General features: G+C 40.0%; 1 protein-coding gene and 1 long non-coding RNA gene across 3 annotated transcripts in view; one reads left to right on the top strand and one right to left on the bottom strand.

The window, feature by feature from the left end:
- LOC148392306 (uncharacterized) overlaps window positions 1-188 on the bottom strand; it is a 31,277-nt gene extending 31,089 nt beyond the window's left edge. For both annotated transcript variants that reach the window (XR_015860973.1, XR_015860975.1), the window contains exon 1: window positions 68-188. This is a non-coding gene — a long non-coding RNA (uncharacterized LOC148392306). The remainder of the gene's footprint in view (window positions 1-67) is intronic.
- A 348-nt stretch (window positions 189-536) lies between these two features.
- Window positions 537-12,844, top strand: sall3a (spalt-like transcription factor 3a). The gene is made up of 4 exons (XM_088387769.1): window positions 537-756; window positions 7,448-10,579; window positions 10,657-10,997; window positions 11,230-12,844. Exons 1-4 carry the CDS (start codon window positions 675-677, stop codon window positions 11,659-11,661), a joined length of 3,987 nt encoding a protein of 1,328 aa, XP_088243895.1. The 5' UTR covers window positions 537-674; the 3' UTR covers window positions 11,662-12,844.
- The last annotated feature ends 6,333 nt before the right edge of the window (window positions 12,845-19,177 follow it).

The following is a 19,177-nucleotide window of genomic DNA, read 5'->3' as shown; positions in this document are numbered from 1 at the left end:
AATCGCTTGAAATGATCGAAGTTTCAGCTGCTTAGGAAAACAACTACTTGTAAAGAGCAAAAAGTACCTGAACGTAGCCCAAAAAGTGTGAACCAAAGATGTCAAAGTAATGAAGATGAGGAAAACGGCTTGAAGGAGCACTTGCAAGTCAGTGCGCTTCGAGGGAAGAGGGCGAGGAAGAACAGTCCATGCAGAAGACCCCCCCCCCCCCCCCCCCCCCTCCATCCCAAAGTGCTGGGCATAACAAGAGATTTGTGTGTTGTTTTGTTGAGGGGGAGGTAAAGAGAAAAGAGACGGATAAAGTCCGATTGTGAGGCGGCTAATTGCTCAGTCGCTCTCTCATTAGCATATCCAATGCGCGTCCGTTGGACTCCAGCCAATCCTCCCCACCTTCACACGGTGCCACTCATCTCCAAGCATTATTCACTATCATAATTATTATACCGACATGCGCAATCCCACGCACAGCCGCGACAGCGGCTAATTCCATAGTTTGCCCCTGCACTCTGCCTGAACACTCTTTTTGGAGAAGAACTTTGGCGAGTCGGACCGGTGCGCACTGCGCTGATGTGTCTGAGCCGCGCGCACACGGACAGCCCCGGAGCCCCACAGCAGAAGCAACGGCCGAACCAGCGGACACCAGTGCCAGCACCTCAACCAGAATCAGCACCAGCATGTCCCGGCGCAAGCAAGCCAAGCCGCAGCACCTCAAATCGGAAGAAGATGCGCCAATGAGCGGGATCATGTCTCAGCATGGTAAGTCCAAACTATACCTCCCGAGTCCAAAAGTGTGTGCGTGTGTTTTCTTTTTTTTTATATATACTTATCTTGTTGAAAAGATTTTTTGTCCGTAATGTGTTGATTGAACCCATATAGGAAAAGTCCAGCAAATTATTAGGAGGCTCTTTGTAAGTTGAAACCCATTCTCCAAGGTGACGTGACAACCGTCGCGTCGGAATTTCATTTTTTTTACATTTTAAATAATAATACAAGACATTATTTTGCTGATGTTTTGATGTTTTTATTAAATAATACAGTTTGCACACAGATTGCATTTTGACAGGCCTTTTTAAAGGCCTGTCAAAATGCAATAGCATTTTAACAATTTTCCTTGGTTTCACCGGATGATTGTAGTCATTAATATTATTTGAATGAACAATTTTGAATGGATATTTTTTTTCAATGTTAAATTGATGATATACAAAATACACATTAAAAGAAACATGCTCACGACTAATAGATGACAAGATATTTGTGACACTCTTTCACACTTCAACCTTTTTCCTCCAAAACTCTAATGAAACCAACGTTTAACAATGACTCTTTAAAAAAATGTTATTGTGCTGCATGAGAGAGAGAGTTGTCCCTCTGCGCCTCTCTGTCTTCACAAGGGCCATACAAAAAAACGCTAATTCCGGTGCAGGTCGAAGCCTTGTTTTGTCATGTAAATGTTTTTTGTTTACCCCCCACCCCCCCTCACACAAATTTAGCACACTTGATTTGTTGTCTTCTCTCTCACTATGTCGGTATTATTGGTTGACACAGCTTGCCATGTGGGGAAAATTGACAATCATGTTTTAAAAGAACTGTATTTTAAAAAATTTTAAATGATACAAATTCCACACTTTAAATTATTAATTGTGAAAAAAGATTATCCATATTTACATTGAAAGGTGTTAAAATATGTACGGTTCAATATATATATTGTTACATGACAATAAATACAGACCATCTAATATATAACTATATATTTTCCTTGTTAAATAACTACCAGAATATTGATGCATCTAAGGAAGCTAAAAAATAAGTCAACTTGAAAAAGATTTCAATTGTAATTTCCAGTAAATAACCAAGTTTGCACATTATAACTACAGTATGTATTTGTAAATGATCATCATTTTAACAAGTTTCACCCCTTTACCCTGTGAATCTGCAGGCTTTTTTAGTGTACAAATCTGTTGTATAGTCATTATGAAGCTCTCTTTTGCGCGAGTGTTTGTGTGTGTGAGTGTGTGTGTGTTTGTGCGTGTGTGTATGTGTGTGTGCGCGGGCGCGTGCATTTGGTGGCTGTGGTTCCTTGAATGTGATTTTGTACTTATGATTTAAGAATATATTATTAGTAGAAACATTACTCCTCTTTGAATATGCAATGATGGCCCTTGGAAGTCATAGACAAATATGTTAAGTTGCATTGTTTGTTATAGTCCTTGACTACTTTCATTCCAGCAATCCCATCTCACTTACAGTGAAGACAACTTTGACTTGAAAAATTATGTCTTAAACTTGATTGTTTCTCACCTTAACATCCTGGTGAGACATTGAAGTGTATCTTTGGTTGTAAAAGGACACACACGCACACACACACATACATACACACACACACACACACACACAGACACACGCGCACACAGACACAAAACACACACACTCACAAATACACGCGTGCAGGCACACACACGTACACACCGATCGTGTTGCCATTGTTTTTAAGAGTGTTAGTAGCAGCGGAATGTTCTTCACTCTCCTTATTTCAGGCGTAAACTGGCCCTCTTGTGTTCATGGAGAACAGAAATTTCAGAGAAACGATCGGCAAACATTTTTTTCTCCCACTGCAAATCGGTGCCACTCAAAGCTCGGAACAATATCTGAAGCTACCTTACAGGTGATACGCCACTGTGTTGCAGCATGATAAAACTCAGCGGCTTGTTCATGCAGTATCATTGATCCTGACCTCTGGAAATCAAGTGTTTTATCTTAAAATCTATTTCTTATAAGTTGAAGAAATACGTCATAGATCTGATTTGGTGTTTTGTATTTTTGGCTAGAGAGGCAAAAACTGCAAGTAGAGACTACACTAACTTTGTTTGATCTGTGAGATTGATTGTCAAGTTGATGTCACCTTCATGTATGTATGACTTTGGCAAGTGTCTTCTAGCCCATGTGTGTCATATCATCTGCCTCTCGGGCCTTCTGGACATTTGCCCCACTCCAGGGGTTTTGGGGTTTGTGTGCGTGTGTTAAGATTGGGGGGCGGGTTGCTGTGGGTGCTTAGGAGTGCTTTTAAAAAGCCTGCTGTCTTAACCTTTGTCCAGCTCAGCCGAGCAAGTCCAGCAGCTCGGTGTCAAGATCCTTAAACAATTAGAACATGGATGCCGTTGACCTTGGCTGCACAGCCTTCTGGCGTCCGAGAAAGTGTGAACAGTGACAGGCTTTTCATCTTGTCGACACTTCCTGTGCAGACAGCGGATTTGAAAATGTGCACGTGCATGTGATGTGTGAGGGCCGAGGGCACGCACGTTGCATGCAAACACACGATGACCCTTCCTGTTCTAAAACTTCTGAAAGTGATCTCCACCATAAAGTTAAATACGGCCACAACATACAGGTACAAAGTGAATGTTAATGCACTTAAGCGCCCCATTGAAAATTATATCGCACTCGTTAGTACATGTGCATTTGTGTAGTGTAACACATCCCAACGCATACTTTCCACATTCCCTGAGAAAAAATGTCTCAAATTATTAATTTTTAAAAAACGTGAAAAAGTCCTCGTATTGTGTGAAATATTAAAGAATTGCTCGGATGTAATCAGTATAATGTAGTGAGAAGCCCCCCGCTGACAGTGTTAACATGCAACTCCCTCACCCCACCCCTGCAGTGAGGCTTTGTTTGGCTTTTGTTTTAATCCCCTCTCATCGATGGGTGCAGGCTGGTGGACCACCCACACAGAGTACCATAATGTCTTCAAGAAGGCACTTAAATATGACTCACTTCAATACAGTTCTGTTTTAATTACCTTTCTGTACTGAGAACACGTGGAGTATACATACTTCAAATCTAGCACAGGCACATTTTTTCTTGCTTGTTTCTTTCGTCCTTTCATTTACTTGTTGATGACAGTGGTACTAGCAATTGTAAGCATTTGGAAGTGATATTATCACAAAAAGCCTCATCAAAATCATTTTAGATGTTTTTTAGGCTTGCAGAGGATGATCATCAATGATTGTTGCTTTTTCCATATCGCAAACCTTTTTCTGCGGGACAGAAGAGCGCTGTTGGATGCTGTATTGAAATTGCTTCCATAAACAAATCGTTCATGTCTTGGCTGCGCTGCATCTCAGGCTTTATGACAAAGGCCTCTCTGTGAGTGCAGATATGACTGTACCACTCTGCAGCAGAGCCCGACCAAGCGAATGGTACACACTTGAGCCTCTGCAGGTCTGAGGATGCATGGATTCTTTCGACAAGATGCTTTGTGTGTGTGTTGATAGAGCCAAGACGTGGCCGAATTAAAAGTGTGTAAGGGCAAAAAAAGTCATATGGAATTTGGAATGATTCATTTATTTAAAAAAAAATCCTAAGTATATGTCAAATATGATTATAGATTTATAACATGGGGTAAATCTTAGTACATTATTATTTAAGTAATTAATTTTTAGGAAAATAATGTTGAATGCGCATTTTTTATTTGAATGAAAAATTTCTCCTCATCCAGCTCTCAGTTTGTAACTTAGTTTAGCTTGCCCCCAATCTATGACACCAAACACTGACACCCGCCTTTAATGCCACTAATCTATCCTCAGGCATCTTAGCATTGCAAATGATAAATGGTAGAGGCACTGTTAAAATTATTTCCTTGTGGATTTTAGTAAATTAAATCTAAAGACCTTCATAAATATGTTGATTTGCAAATAGTTTGAATATCATTTAGAATACAGAGAGTTTTACTTTAAGGAGCAGCAAATAATACCAATGTGTATTTGTCAATGCTCTATGAATGGTTAAGAATGGCAGCATTTGTAATTGTTCAATATGCCAATGCTCCATTCAGTGCACAGCACTGTGGTTTTCACAGAATCAGTGGAAAGCATGAATACTTCATCTGATATGTCAGATTAGTGGTTTCACTTAGCATGCCAAAGATTGTTGGGCATGATAGCAGACACACATATTCAATGTCCACAATTACCCTATTGACTGTGCTCTGCTTAATATTTGCATGGGAGCAAATCAAGACTCTTAAAGCTCAAATGAAAAACGTATTCTAGCCTTATTTTTTTACCAGCCATGGCTTTTTCATGCTATAAGAAAATCAATAAGTTATGTGCACAAACAGTCTTATACGCGCAGCCACAAAATGTCGCCTTCACACTTCGAGCCAAGGTAGTAATTTTAAACTTCTTTTTCAGAAAGCTTCAACATTTCCAGTTGACGCACTAATCTGGTGTCTTGTGTGATTTGCAATGTTCTAAACCGCAATTAAACAAGCACATGGACACTCCTAATATAGTAAAGGACACATTTATGTTTCGTGAAACATTGCAAGCCTAGTGTTTTTTGTTTTTTTTTTGTGTTCATTCTACATTTTTTATTTTCTACAGTGCTGTTAAAAGCTTGGAAATTTGCATAAATGTGAAGTGTGTGATATAAGTACAAGGATCGTGTGTGCGTGTGTTTGTGTGTGAGAGTGGTTATAGACAAAAAGATTTCCACTTGTAATTGTATGAAAGAGTAAAAGAGATTGACAGTAATACCATTCTAATAACTAATCATCTAAACACAATGCCTACTCATTTGTGTTGACCTTTCAGCCCTCAATTATGGAAATGGATTCTTTGTCCGCTGAGGGGCTAAGGGGATTTTCAACCTGCTACCATGTGTCGCTGTCTTTTCTATTTACTGGTCCCTTTTTACTTGTTGATTTTTGCTTTGAATATTTTTTTTTATATATATTGTTCTTTAATGGCGAGTCAAACCATGAAAAAAGAAATATATATTTTTGTTTTCTAACATTTGGAAACTCTAGCTCCCATGAAAAAAATGTGGGAAGCAACCTTTGAAATTTTAAGCACATTTGATCAAGTTTATTTATATTTTGTATATTTACAGATAGTGACTACTACAAATATAGATACATACTAATTCATTCAGGTGAAAATATGAATGGATGCCTAACATTTTACAACTGTGTTTAATTCGGAAGTAAGTACACTCTCAGAGCACAAATTGCAGGAAGTGTGAGTGTGATTAATCAAAGACTTATTGTCTGCTTTAACATATCTCACTCCACAATAACTTCTTATGTAGGCTAAAGTGTGCAAACAGCACCATAGTAATTCCATTATTTCTGACTAAAAGTTTTTCTTTCTATAATTATTAGAGAATATAAATTTTGGTTTTAGTGCACTTTAAAAACAACCCCACCAAAAAAAAGTGGTGAGCTTACATACTTATTGAACATAAAACATTCAATAATTGAACAAAGCAGTATTTTAAAATCGTAATTTCACAATAAAGTTTAAAAAAAAACAATCTGAAATAAGACATTAACGTATAAAAAGGACAATGTCTCATACTGTGCTGAAAGCCAAGAAATGAAACTGTGTTTTAAGGCACGTTTTAGAAATGGAGAGTGAGGGTGCTTGCCGAATGTGGCAGTAATAACGTACAACACAGAAAAAAAAACGGAGCAAAAAGCAACAGTTGCCTTTGAGCACATTGGTACATTTAATACATTTTACCAACACAAACATTAGCTCTACATTCAAATACAAATATAATAATAATGGCAACGGTATAATACTGAGGCCAATGGTTTTGATCAGGTGTTAAATGGGTCAGTGTTCGAAGCACGAATTGGCTTGTTGGACTCGGCATGAGGAGGAGGAGGAAGTGTCTTGCTGTAACTGTGATTAAACATGTGTAACTAATCAGTGACTTTGCTGCCTTCACACTAGCATGTAATTTGTTGAGTCTGGTTTCAAGAGCATGGAAGAGGGAGAGAGAGAGAGGGACAAAACTATTACTTAATTGTCTTACATATAAGCAAATATGTGGCTTTGTTTTTGGCTATTATTTTGGAGTCCACAATTTTTGATTACTTTCAGGATGAAGTCCTTTCTGTTTTTAAGTACTTTGGCCAAATACGTTGCTCCGCAATACACAGTGAACAGGCAGTAGGCATTTGAAATTCAGCTGGAAATTCACCAGCCTGATATCAGAGGGGAATTCTAATAGGGCCATCAAAGTCCTGATTTGTACCCAACAGACGAGGCAGCTGTGAATTGTATGAAATATTGGAAATCGATGGGCTCTATGGAATTTCATTAAGCGGCAGTATCCACAATTGATAGGCCCTCATAATTTGATGGATTGCACAAAGAAAATTATTAGCTGGCCCCAGAGACTGGGTGTGAATGCACAAACCTAGGCCTTGACAATTGGTGAACTGGGACAATTTGTGGGGAGTAAAAAATATATACATGTATGTATTGATTTTTTTATGTTAAAAGAGAGAGAGAGAAAATCTAAGCTTAAATCTTTCCAGCACTGCACTGCAAAATATACGTGGTTTCTTTATTGATTCGGTATTCATGAATTCTCCTTTTTTGTTCCCTTTCCCCCTCCTTTTGTATACCCTCTAACACCCCTGACCTCTTCCCTTCAGCTCGAGGTGATGTGCTGGATGACGCTGACAGCGGGAATGAAAGCCGCAGTGGCAGTGAAGAGACGCATGTGTGTGAAAAGTGTTGTGCTGAGTTCTTCAAGTGGGCAGATTTCTGTGAACATTTAACGAGCTGCACCAAGAACCCACTAGTGTTAATTGTAAATGACAATGAGGAAACACCTATTCCCTCCCAGGAGTACCCAGAACCCTCCCCTGTGCCCAGTTGCCCTAGTGAGCAAGCTGACAGCGACGATGCCAGGGACGACAGCCGCTCACCTGCTAGTGAGGGCGATGATGTCCCAGAGATAACCACGTCAAATGGGGTCAGGATCCTAGAAAAAGAAGATGAGGAAATGGAGGTGGAACTCTCGTCGGAAAAAAATATGGATCTTGAAGACGGAGATGTGGCCTCACCCGAAGCCGATGGCTCCCTACCTCAGCTCGATGACGTTAGCCCCCCAAGTGTTACGAACTATACCATGCCAAGCACTAATGTTACCCTAGAAACTCTGCATGGCACCCGGGTAGCAGTTGCACAGTTTTCTCAGAGCATTAGGGCAGCAGCAGGAAGCGGAGTTTCCACCATGGCTATCCCTATGATATTGGACCAGCTGATGGCCCTTCAGCAGCAGCAAATCCACCAGCTGCAGTTGATAGAGCAAATACGAAGTCAAGTGGCTCTGATGAACAGACAATCTGCATCACAGCCTGCACTTAACCACCACAACACAGTGACTGGAAATCCGGGGCCGATTTCTGCGTGTGCCCCCTCAGTTGCAAGTCAACTTCAGCTCCACAACTTTATCACTCCACCTGTCCATCAGCTGCCTGTTAGGTTGCCAGCCTCTCTCAACAGCCAAGGTTCTTCAACTCTGACCTCTGCAATAGAAGGGCCTCACTCCCAAACATCAAGTAGAAGTCAGCCGTCTAATTCTTCAGTGCCCAATACATCCTCCGGTAGTTCAATGTTTCCCCCACCCAGTGCCTCTGGACTGTCAGCTCTACTTCCCTCCTGCTCATCATCAGTCACCAACATGAGCATGAGCAATAATGGGACAGGAAGCAGTGGAATCAGTAGCAGTTCCACTCATCCCAGGAACTCCAACACGCCGCCATCACTCAGTCACAACAGCCTTCTGAACTCAGCTTCCAATCTACCGCTGATACCTCACAGCTCATCAAGCAGCGTTATATTCCCAAACCCTTTAGCGAGCATAGCAGCAACAGCCAATGCACTCGACCCTCTGTCTGCTCTGATGAAACATCGCAAAGGGAAGCCTCCAAATGTGTCTGTTTTTGACACGAAGCCAAGTTCTGAAGACCCTTTTTTCAAGCACAAGTGTAGATTCTGTGCCAAAGTATTTGGCAGTGACAGTGCACTACAAATCCACCTGCGTTCCCACACCGGAGAGAGACCCTACAAATGCAACATATGTGGCAACAGATTCTCTACCAAGGGAAATCTCAAAGTCCATTTCCAGAGGCACAAAGAAAAATACCCTCATATTCAAATGAACCCCTACCCAGTTCCTGAGTACCTAGACAATGTTCCTACAAGCTCAGGCATTCCATATGGTATGTCATTACCCCCAGAAAAACCTGTTACCACATGGCTCGACAGTAAACCTGTACTCTCAACTGTTCCCACCTCAGTTGGACTCCAACTGCCTCCCACCTTACCAAGTATGATCGGGGGTTTTGGTGATTCTGCAAGCCTCACTCCCCTAAACAGGTCACCTCAAAGAACATCACCCCCATCTAGTGAACATGCATCTTTGTCTCCCAATATTGTTGTTGACTCTGGAATTACCACTGCTTCGATTTCCCCAAAACCCACACCGGGTAGTGATGTACCTCCAGTCCTTAAGCCTGAGGGAATCCTCCTGCCCCCAACCTGCCCTAGTCGACCAGGGGAAAACACTACTACCACGACATCAGTATCCCATGTGGTTCTCTCCACTGCCGTCACCTCCACAACAATGTCAACTAGTTCCCAGGTTACTGAACCTATCAACACCCCAAACTCCTCTTCAAACCCAGTGTCCCACCCTGTTCTCCCCATGCTGTCTGATCAGTTTAAGGCTAAATTTCCCTTTGGAGGCCTCCTGGACTCTATGCAAACATCCGAGACATCCAAGTTGCAACAACTTGTTGAAAACATTGACAAGAAAATGACTGACCCCAACCAGTGTGTCATTTGCCACCGTGTTTTGAGCTGTCAGAGTGCTCTCAAGATGCACTACCGCATCCACACTGGCGAGCGACCTTTTAAATGCAAAATATGTGGACGGGCATTCACCACCAAGGGTAATCTAAAAACACATTTCGGCGTTCATCGGTCAAAACCCCCTCTGCGAGTCCAGCACTCATGCCCAATTTGTCAGAAAAAGTTCACCAACGCTGTCGTTCTGCAACAGCATATCCGCATGCACATGGGCGGCCAGATCCCAAACACTCCAGTTACTGACAACCTTCCGGAAATGGACACAGACCTATCATTTGATGAAAAGAGCATGGATGCAATGAGCAATTATGATGATGATCTTCTGGATGAAATGGAGCAGGCTATAGATGATGAAGTTGATGTAAAGGAAGGTGAGATGGACCCATTAAAGCCTTATTCACCCGGAAGCTCTCCACCAACTTCCATAATGTCAAGCATTGCTGCTATGGAGAACCAGATGAAGATGATTGACTCCACTGCAAAAATGACAAGTTCATTTATTCAAAAGCCCAGTCAAAGTTTCTGCAGCTATGGAAGTGAGAATGAATGTTTTCCCGCTGATTCTCTGTCTGCAGCTGGGGATGCAGAATCTCAAAGCTTGGGGAGCCCTGCTCTTTCAGAGTCCTCTGGTTCTTTACAACATTTGTCCCCAGCTCATAGCCACTGTGAGAACCAGCGATCTAAGTCCCCAGCTACGCTCAACAATCACAACAGTTCCATGGCAGTAGAGGAGAGCCGGGAGAACAATGCAGCCTTGGCAACTGTGAAGTCTGAAAAATCTGAAACCCCATCTCCACTTCCTGCAACAGAAGGCAACGGGGCTCTGGACCTGACTGCCATTCAACCGAGCAGACACTTTATCAAGGAGGAGAGCCACTTCAGTATGCTGTTTCTAAATAGAGATCGAGGTGTGTATGAGCAAAATGAATAGCTATATCTGAATTTCTGATTCTAATTTCTGATATTTCAACTTTTTTCCTATTAGGTCTAACCACTCCTAACTTGGCCAGCACTGCATCAAATATGATTAAAATGGAAATGAATGGGCACAGCAAGTCAATATCGTTGAGCGACAATTCCCACATGCCTGTAGGCATCCAGGTTCCCACTGCTGCAGCTCCCCAGACCACCCTGAGCTCCAGCACCAACCCCATGTTGGCTCCCCCACCCCCACGGCGTACACCAAAACAGCACAACTGCCACTCTTGTGGGAAGAATTTCTCTTCTGCCAGTGCTCTGCAAATCCATGAGCGCACACACACTGGAGAAAAACCTTTTGCCTGCTCCATCTGTGGACGGGCGTTCACCACTAAAGGCAATCTAAAGGTATGTGAATTCTCATTGTGGTGTATGTCATGTCACAAAGATCAAACGTAAGTGAAACGTTGTGCATCTTTTCCACTTAGTCCTCAACTACTAGTAAACAACTAGTAAAGTATTCAGTATCTACTGTATTACTCGTTGCCAAGTGTTTTCCATGACTCCGTGTCGAAAACTTTTCTGGTGCTTAATGACCATCATATTTATTTGTACTTTTGTGTGTGTTTGCTTATTTTAGGTACACATGGGAACACACATGTGGAACAATGCACCAGCACGCAGAGGGCGGCGACTATCTGTAGAAAATCCTATGGCCCTTCTAGGTGGGGATGCAATGAAGTTCAGCGAAATGTTCCAAAAGGACCTGGCAGCTCGGGCCATGAACGTTGACCCCGGTTTTTGGAACCAGTATGCAGCTGCTATCACCAATGGTTTGGCCATGAAGAACAATGAGATTTCTGTGATCCAAAATGGAGGTATCACCCAACTACCCGTCAGCCTCGGGGGTGCAGGACTAACTTCACTGCGAGCCATGCCGAGTGCAATGGACCGTCTGCACACAGGTAGCAGTCCTCCTATGACCGGAATTGAGAAAGCTACACTCGAGGTTGGGGCGAGCCGCCCCTTCTCCAGGTATATGGAGGACAACAAAGAAATTGGGATCAATTAAAGAATAAAAACTTTCTTGAAACTAAGACTAACAAATTTAAAAGTTTTAAGAAACTGCTGATCCAGTCACAAACTTGTGTTACTCTATTATGTACAGATGAAGTATTTTTTGCTTTTGGAAATATTGTATTTAGTGTTGATTAGAGTTTTTTTTCTTTCCACCCATTCCCTGTTCACTTGATATAATGAAAGATGCTTTGTCTCTTGTTTGGGAATACAGAATGTTGTCTTGCAAAATTTGCATGATACAGTTTTTATCTGTATGTTTGATTGCTTTTATGAATTCCTTCGACAACTGAGACTTTGCCTTACAATGGGCAACCATCTTGGATAAGGCACAAACAAAAAAGAATGAAAGAATGTTTGTTCATAGGCATTCAGTCGACCTTCTTTATGAGAGCTCTTTTAGATTGATAAAAGGGCCATGAACAGACTGTATAGTGTTTCTGTGCTCGCCTGATATTTTGTTTCTCATTAACTAGAAAGTTAAAAAAAAATGTTTTAACTATTTTAATCTTTACAGTTAGTCGCCAAGCATTGTCTTATAATATTGTCCAGTGACTTTAGTATTTATGATATTGAGGAAAAAAAAGCGGGTATACAAAAATATATTAAATGGCCCACACATTTTATTGATTCCCATGTTTTTATTTTCTAATCTACAAGCCTCACTGATAAATATCTCGTTCAAGAAAAACAGAAAGTCATTCGAGCTTAACAACAGAGAATATGCTGAGGTTTTTATTTGGATATCTGTCAAGACTCTGTATCTCAATACATGGAGGTGATGTTACATGAGGCTGGAGAAGTCCAAAGCTGCTATGACCACAGCTCAGCTTTTAACCTTTGTAAAAAAGAAAGAAAAGAAAAGTGATCCTTTTGAAAAAAATATCTATGTATAGACATACAAACAAATCTAAAACAGGTATGCATATTTTGTATCACATAAAGATAGACATCATGAGTTGAGAGTATTTGTCATGTTTGTGAATGCACTTTTTAAAAATAAGACGTTTTGTCTGTGATACTGTTAACCTTTTGACTGAGCTATCTATACGTGCTGTTTTCATTGTTTTCAGCTTACCACTCCCTCAATTTGCAGTTGGTTATTGCATCAGTGCTACAATTTGGAGTGCAAACCCATAAGTCAATCAAAATCTTCGTAAATAAAATAATGACCACAATGGTGTCTTCTGACTTATGTTCCTCGTCTGAATCATAGTGCCTGTTTGAATTGGAGAGTCAAAATAAAAGGCATAGTCATTGTCCTTCAAAATGTAAGTTCAACAAATTTATTGTCCAGCCATCCTTTTTCTATACCACTTGTCCCCACAGGGGTCGCGGGCGTGCTCGAGCCTATCCCAGGAGTAGTTGGGCAGTAGGCGGGGAACACCCTGAACCGGTTGCCAGCCAATTGCAGGGCACACAGAAATGAACAACCATCCGCACTCGCACTCACACCTAGGGGCAATTTGGAGTGCTCAATCAGCCTACCATGCATGTTTTCTGCGATGTGGGAGGAAACCAGTGTGCCTGGAAAAAACCCACGCAGGCACGGGGAGAACATGCAAACTCCACACAGGGAGGGCCGAAGGTGGAATCGAATAATTACCCTCCTAACTATGAGGCGGACGTGCTAACCAGTGTGCCACTGTGCCGCCACATTTGTTGTTTACTTGCTAAACAATTTATTTACTAGTTTCGTGTGTGGTTTTCAGTATATTATAACTTGTTCATGGTCTGAGAAATACAGTTTTTGCCGTTGTTCATTTTTAATTTTTTATTTGGGGGTGCTACATCAAGATAAAGACAAAATGAGATACAATTTGGTGTGTGTGTGTGTGTGTGTGTGTGTGTGTGTGTGTGTGTGTGTGTGCGTGTGTGTGTGTGTGTGTGTATATATATATATATATATATATATATATATACACGTATATATATATAAAACATATAAAACATACACACACAAAAAAAATGATGATTGAACACGTAATAGCATTTGGGGCAGAAATGACATTGTTACTGACAATGTCGTTCATGCAGTCAAGTGCACACATTGCCACAGAGATTGTTCCTGAGCTGATACTGTCATGTCAGAATGCACACAAATTACTCTAGTCATTGTGCAAGTGTAAGTGCGTGTTTGTGTGTTTATGCATGCGAGTATGTGTTTGCATGTGCGTGGTTGGAGGATGATGGCTTCGTCTCAGCTCTCAGCGCATTACATTTGACACAATGGTGCACATGTGCAAGCACATATAGACTTTGTTCTTTTGTAATACAGCAAACTTAGTAAAAAGCATTTAACTGATTAATTAGTACATTATAGAAAGCATGGAGCTGTACTTACCACAAGATGAAGGTCAATATTTGCTGTGATCACCTGAAATGTTTTCTCAGAATACAATCTGCCTACGTCTCCACTCACTGCCTTGATGCTGAATTCCATGAGATAAAAAAATTATGGATATGTTTGATTCTCACTGATTACAGTTTAATGCGGATCCCTGTTTTGTGAAATAAAACACTTTAAACAATCCTCTTCTTTGAATCACAAATTTAAAGTTTAATTACCTTTTGGTATACCAAAATAAATTATCATAAATATTGTGAATACATTAATGGCTTATGGCAGATAATTGGAAGAGAACAGCCTGATTTCTTACGACACTACATAAATGAAGTTGAGGTAATGTTCAGTATTTTACCTTCCCCATCTTCTGTTAATTCCTAACCACACCACAAATGATCAAACTTTGCTTTGTGTGTGTGTTTACAATTTAGACCCAATTTGAAAAACAGTATCAAGGCTGCATACTCTCGTTGATCAATCCATTTGCTCTATTGATACAAGTTTCCCCTTATATAAACATTTTGGCTCGTGACAATGAACTTGTTTTTATTTCATTATAACTATTTCAAGTTTCAATATATTCAATACAGCTCTTCGGTAGTCATACCACTACTGTAACCATGGATAATCCTCCTGACTAGTCTGTGCATGTGAGCTCCCCAAGCAGAAATGTTAATATGCGTTGCCTTTTAGAGGCCCATTGTTTGACACTGCCCTGTCAGCTAATGGTACTAGCTCGGTCAGTGGAATTGTCAAGTAATGAAGAATTTTTTTTGTTTTTCTCCATTAAGGCATTATCGAGCTCATATTTGAGAGGAAACCAAATACATTCCACCCATTCTTCAACTCATGTGCTTGCATTTAGTGAATGGAGACAGCCAGTATGGGTTTATGTACAGACTTTTGTCTCACAGTCTCAATAGCAATTCTTCTCAAATTTATCATATAATTTAATGGACTGGAGATGCACAGTGATACATCATGAAGGAGTGCTGTTGAGGCCAAAAGTGATTTCAGTTATGAGGTCTCCAATTACACATGGTCTCGAATAAAGAACCCTTCATAACAATATCACTTAGGCCAACTCACTTTCTCTGAGAAAAGCTTGCATTATATTTTCTCTGACGCCATTCATCTGAATGGGAAATCATACAAAAAAATATTTATTTATTTATTTATTTATTTATTTATTTATTTATTTATTTATTTATTTATTTATTTATTTATTTATTTTCCTAGTGGAAGTCGACCGTATGGATACTCGACATTCATTTTTCGATGCAAAATGTTGGGAGATCTTGAGTTCACATTGAGTTGAGTTCACGCGACAACTTTTTTAACAGTTGCTAATATGACGTGTAAAACAGGAACGCATAGGAAACAACAGGTTTACACGAATTAATACACAAAACTTTGTAGAGGATTGGATTTTGAAGTTAAAAAAACCATTTCAATTAACTACTCAATATGTCTCATTACTCTTTTGCAATGATCTGGATAAGAGTGCCTTTTTTTTTTTTACAATGTGAGTTAATAATTGGAATTGTCCGACCATCAGAATCATTTGGCACTTCCCGTCTCTTCCCCATCCTCTATTAACAAGATGTTATTTTGCTAACTAACAAGTAGATGAACAAACGAACCCAAATGCAAAACATATACTGAATGAATTCTTTTCACATCTATTCACAGCTCATCCTTGGTGGAGGTCTGCAATTGTTTAGCTTTTATGACCATTATGTCCTCACCAACAGGCCCAAAACCTTTGCACAGTACTGTGAATATACATTGTTGTCCTACTATTTATTATATGTTTAGAAAACATGGCAAATCATGATGCAGTGTCTTTTGTGGTGCATGTTTTTGAACGAGGGAGAGAATTGTTCTTAAGTGAATCTGTGTTGCATTTGGGCATGGCACAGTGTGAACAGACAAGCCCGGGCTGAGACAGGGCTTTTGGCTGTCCAGCCTGTTTGTTTAATGCCCTGCCGACTGAGAAAGTCTCTCTGAAACAGGTGCAGTAAATATCCCCATTGATCCAGAGGCAGGGGGCCCTATGATGATGTAGTGGCAAAGAGCCACAGGAGTAAATCTACCCGACAGTAATCCAATCCCATTCTCAAGGCTCTGGGATCTGAGATAGGTGCTTTAAATCCAAAAGTGTGTCTTTTTGCAGAATTTCCCTTCATGTTGGTGCTGCTTCTCCCGTGTTGTACCTCATGCCTCAGCTCTAGAGTCAATAGCTTGCTGAGGCGCTTCAGGAGCTATTCTTTATTCTGGTTTTAATTCGAAAGTCTATGATGAGATGGATGCTACAAATTCAGCCTCATGGTAATCGTGCTGTCAAACTCCACCCCAAACTTAAACCTGCTCATCTAAAACCAATGCACTGAACTTCTCATAAAATTAATATAGATTCCAATGTGCTTTATCTTTTGAGTATTGATAAAATACTAAAAAAGCACACAAGTACCCAATAGTTTATCCTTTAAAATTGACCAGTCTTCAAGATAAATATAACCGTAGTACTCAAAAAGTATGAATGTTTCTCAATTCCATACCATTATTTAAACTTACAGAACTTAAGAAAATAATTGTAGCTGTTTTTTTTTTCAAATATATCAATAAGCAAGGTCCTTAGAAGCATGTAAGTAACATGAGAACCCTGAACCCCATCCAAAACGTTTTGGTAAACATGATTAAAGATTGTAAACCAAGCCCTGCTTAACAGTAGTGACCTCTCATTTTAAAAATATTTCGATTCCCACAGATATTCTCCAAAAGTCTCCTACCACAATTAAAGTCACATATTACTATATTTGTATCATGGAACATCATCTACCTTCATCTATCACTATAAAACTCTCAGATGCAATGCAGATGCATTTGACTTATTTATCTATTTTTTCAATGCATTCATGATGGGTGTGAGTCATAATTACCATGGGGAGAACATGCAAACACCACACAGCAAAGCCAGACACTGAATTGAACCCACAAACTCGAAACTGTGAGATGGATGTCCTAAAACTCATCCAACGTGTTGCACTGTTTTACTTGCGAATAACATAAAGCCGGAAAACTTCTACAATCCTGAAAAGTGACTGTATCATTCACAAAGCACTGGCTTAACACTGCGACGACAACGGAGCTGACAGCAACCTCTGGTTAGGGCCCTTACTAGGAGTTGCTGGTGGGCCGCAACAGACCAACAGATGGTTAATAATGGTCAATGATACAACACTTTGAGAGTTGGAGACCTTTATAAATTGACCCCTAATAGCAGGGTTGTTTGGAATATAAAATAATGAAACAAAGTTATCAATTAGTGCATGCAAATGTGTTTATGTTAAATGAGAAAAGGCAGTTTAGCGAATCCTATCAAGCATCGGTGATGGCCTGCCTTCCTTAACTCTGTTGTGGCACCTCTGCCCACAACATAGGATATTTGTTTAGGATAATCTTTTACTGATTATCTATGTGAAGCCCTTTGAGACTGCTTGTGATTTAGGGCTATGCAAATAAACTTGACTTGACTTGACTTGACTTGACTTGACTTGACTTGAACAACTACTGGCTATTGGGTCTTTTGCTGAATTTAATGGCAAAAGAGAAAAAAAAAAATCTAATATGTGAATCTAACATGTGCACCCTGCATTTGCTGGAGTCTCTCAGGATGAGTTGAGGTCTTGCAAAATATGTAGAGTCTTGATTTTTGTGCTACAAATCCTAGAAAATCTTGGATGAATTACCACCTCAGGTGTCACGCATCTGTGTGACCCGGACTCTGAACATATTGCCTGCACCTGCGGCTTTTTCCACACCTGCTCCCAGCTTGTTAGCCACTCTATAAAAACCCAGCAGACCCACTCCTCTGGTTCAGTTGGTTCTTTTTCCTCTTACCAGTATCTGTTACCTGCACTGTAGTCCTCTGTTGCCCGGTCGCTTTCTCTGCTGGTTACTCTGCCTGTTACTCTGCCTGTCTGTTAATATCGTTGTTGCTTCCTGTAATCTGTTTCTCCGCTACTCTTTCACTCCAATAAACCCCGTTATTCGTCCAAGCCGCATTTGGTCACCCTGTGAGATTAGGAGTACACAGGGGATAACATGTTTTTGTTGAGTTCGGTCTAACAGCTAATTTTAACAAATTTTTGGTTGCCAAATCCAAAAGTGATCTTGGATTATCTCTATCACATCAGGTTTTTGAGCTATAGGATTTCTTAAAATTATAGTAAGAGTAATAATAATAGACGGAATGATTGTCGGTATTTAAACAAAGCTAAGATGGGATAGTTCAAATATTTGTAAAGTAAAAAAAAAAATCCAAATAAGAGAAAAGCCACGACAAAGCCTCTTAATTCAAACTATGCTAGATTTCTGTTTGCAGATATTGGAAGTGGTTCCTTACTGGGAGCTGCACACACACTTGTAAATGCACAATAAATCTCAATTATTGCTGAACAAATACAAACAGCTTTTACTACAGCTAATCAGTGGATTTTTTTTTTATCCAGTCATCTATGGAGCACAATTTTGATGTGCTTGAGGAAAAAAAAAAAAAAACTGACAGCAATTTTGAAATGTGTGCCACTTTCAGTTTTAATCAGAATATAATCATTTGAATTGTTTTTTTTTTTATTGTTCCCCATATCATACTTTAGAAATCTCAGTATATTTTCTTCGAATTCCACTAATATGATTTTCCTCAATATAGAACCTGACATCTTTGTTCTTGTCTTGCTGATTTCTTTTTTCTTTCAAGTTTGAAATAATTTTCCAAGGACTATATTGATAGCATTTTTATAGACAGCAAATTTACAGGTTTTCTTTGGGAAAACTGTTTTCAAATCATTTTTTGTAGTCATAATATAATCGTTTGAAATAAGGAGACATTCAAACTGACTTTCTGCAAATATGTGAAGGAAAATAAATTTTACTTCTTTACATTTAAGTTGTAGGCACTGACTGATTCTGGAAGTTTAACTACGTATTCAGCATAGGGTATAATTAAGGACAGATTGTTGGCATGCTTGTTGAGGCGTAGAAGCAGGGGTGAGTTTATCTTGGGTCCATAAAATGAGAGAAAGGTTACCGAAGGAAAGTGGGGGTGTTTTGGTAAATCAATAAATGCATGGAAGATAGCGGTGGTCTACCTGAAGAAGAA

Source organism: Syngnathus floridae, chromosome 10 (genome assembly GCF_059516105.1).
Source record: "Syngnathus floridae isolate MCC-2025c chromosome 10, RoL_Sflo_1.0, whole genome shotgun sequence".
Classification (NCBI taxonomy): domain Eukaryota; kingdom Metazoa; phylum Chordata; class Actinopteri; order Syngnathiformes; family Syngnathidae; genus Syngnathus; species Syngnathus floridae.
Note: the sequence above shows the minus strand (reverse complement) of the source record. Positions and strands in the feature narration are given on the sequence as shown.

Coding starts and splice junctions, on each gene's coding strand:
- sall3a (XM_088387769.1), top strand. CDS start 675: ATGTCCCGGCGCAAGCAAGCCAAGCCGCAGCACCTCAAATCGGAAGAA. Junction 10,580..10,656: donor GTTTCTAAATAGAGATCGAG/GTGTGTATGAGC, acceptor TTTTCCTATTAG/GTCTAACCACTCCTAACTTG. Junction 10,998..11,229: donor CCACTAAAGGCAATCTAAAG/GTATGTGAATTC, acceptor TGCTTATTTTAG/GTACACATGGGAACACACAT.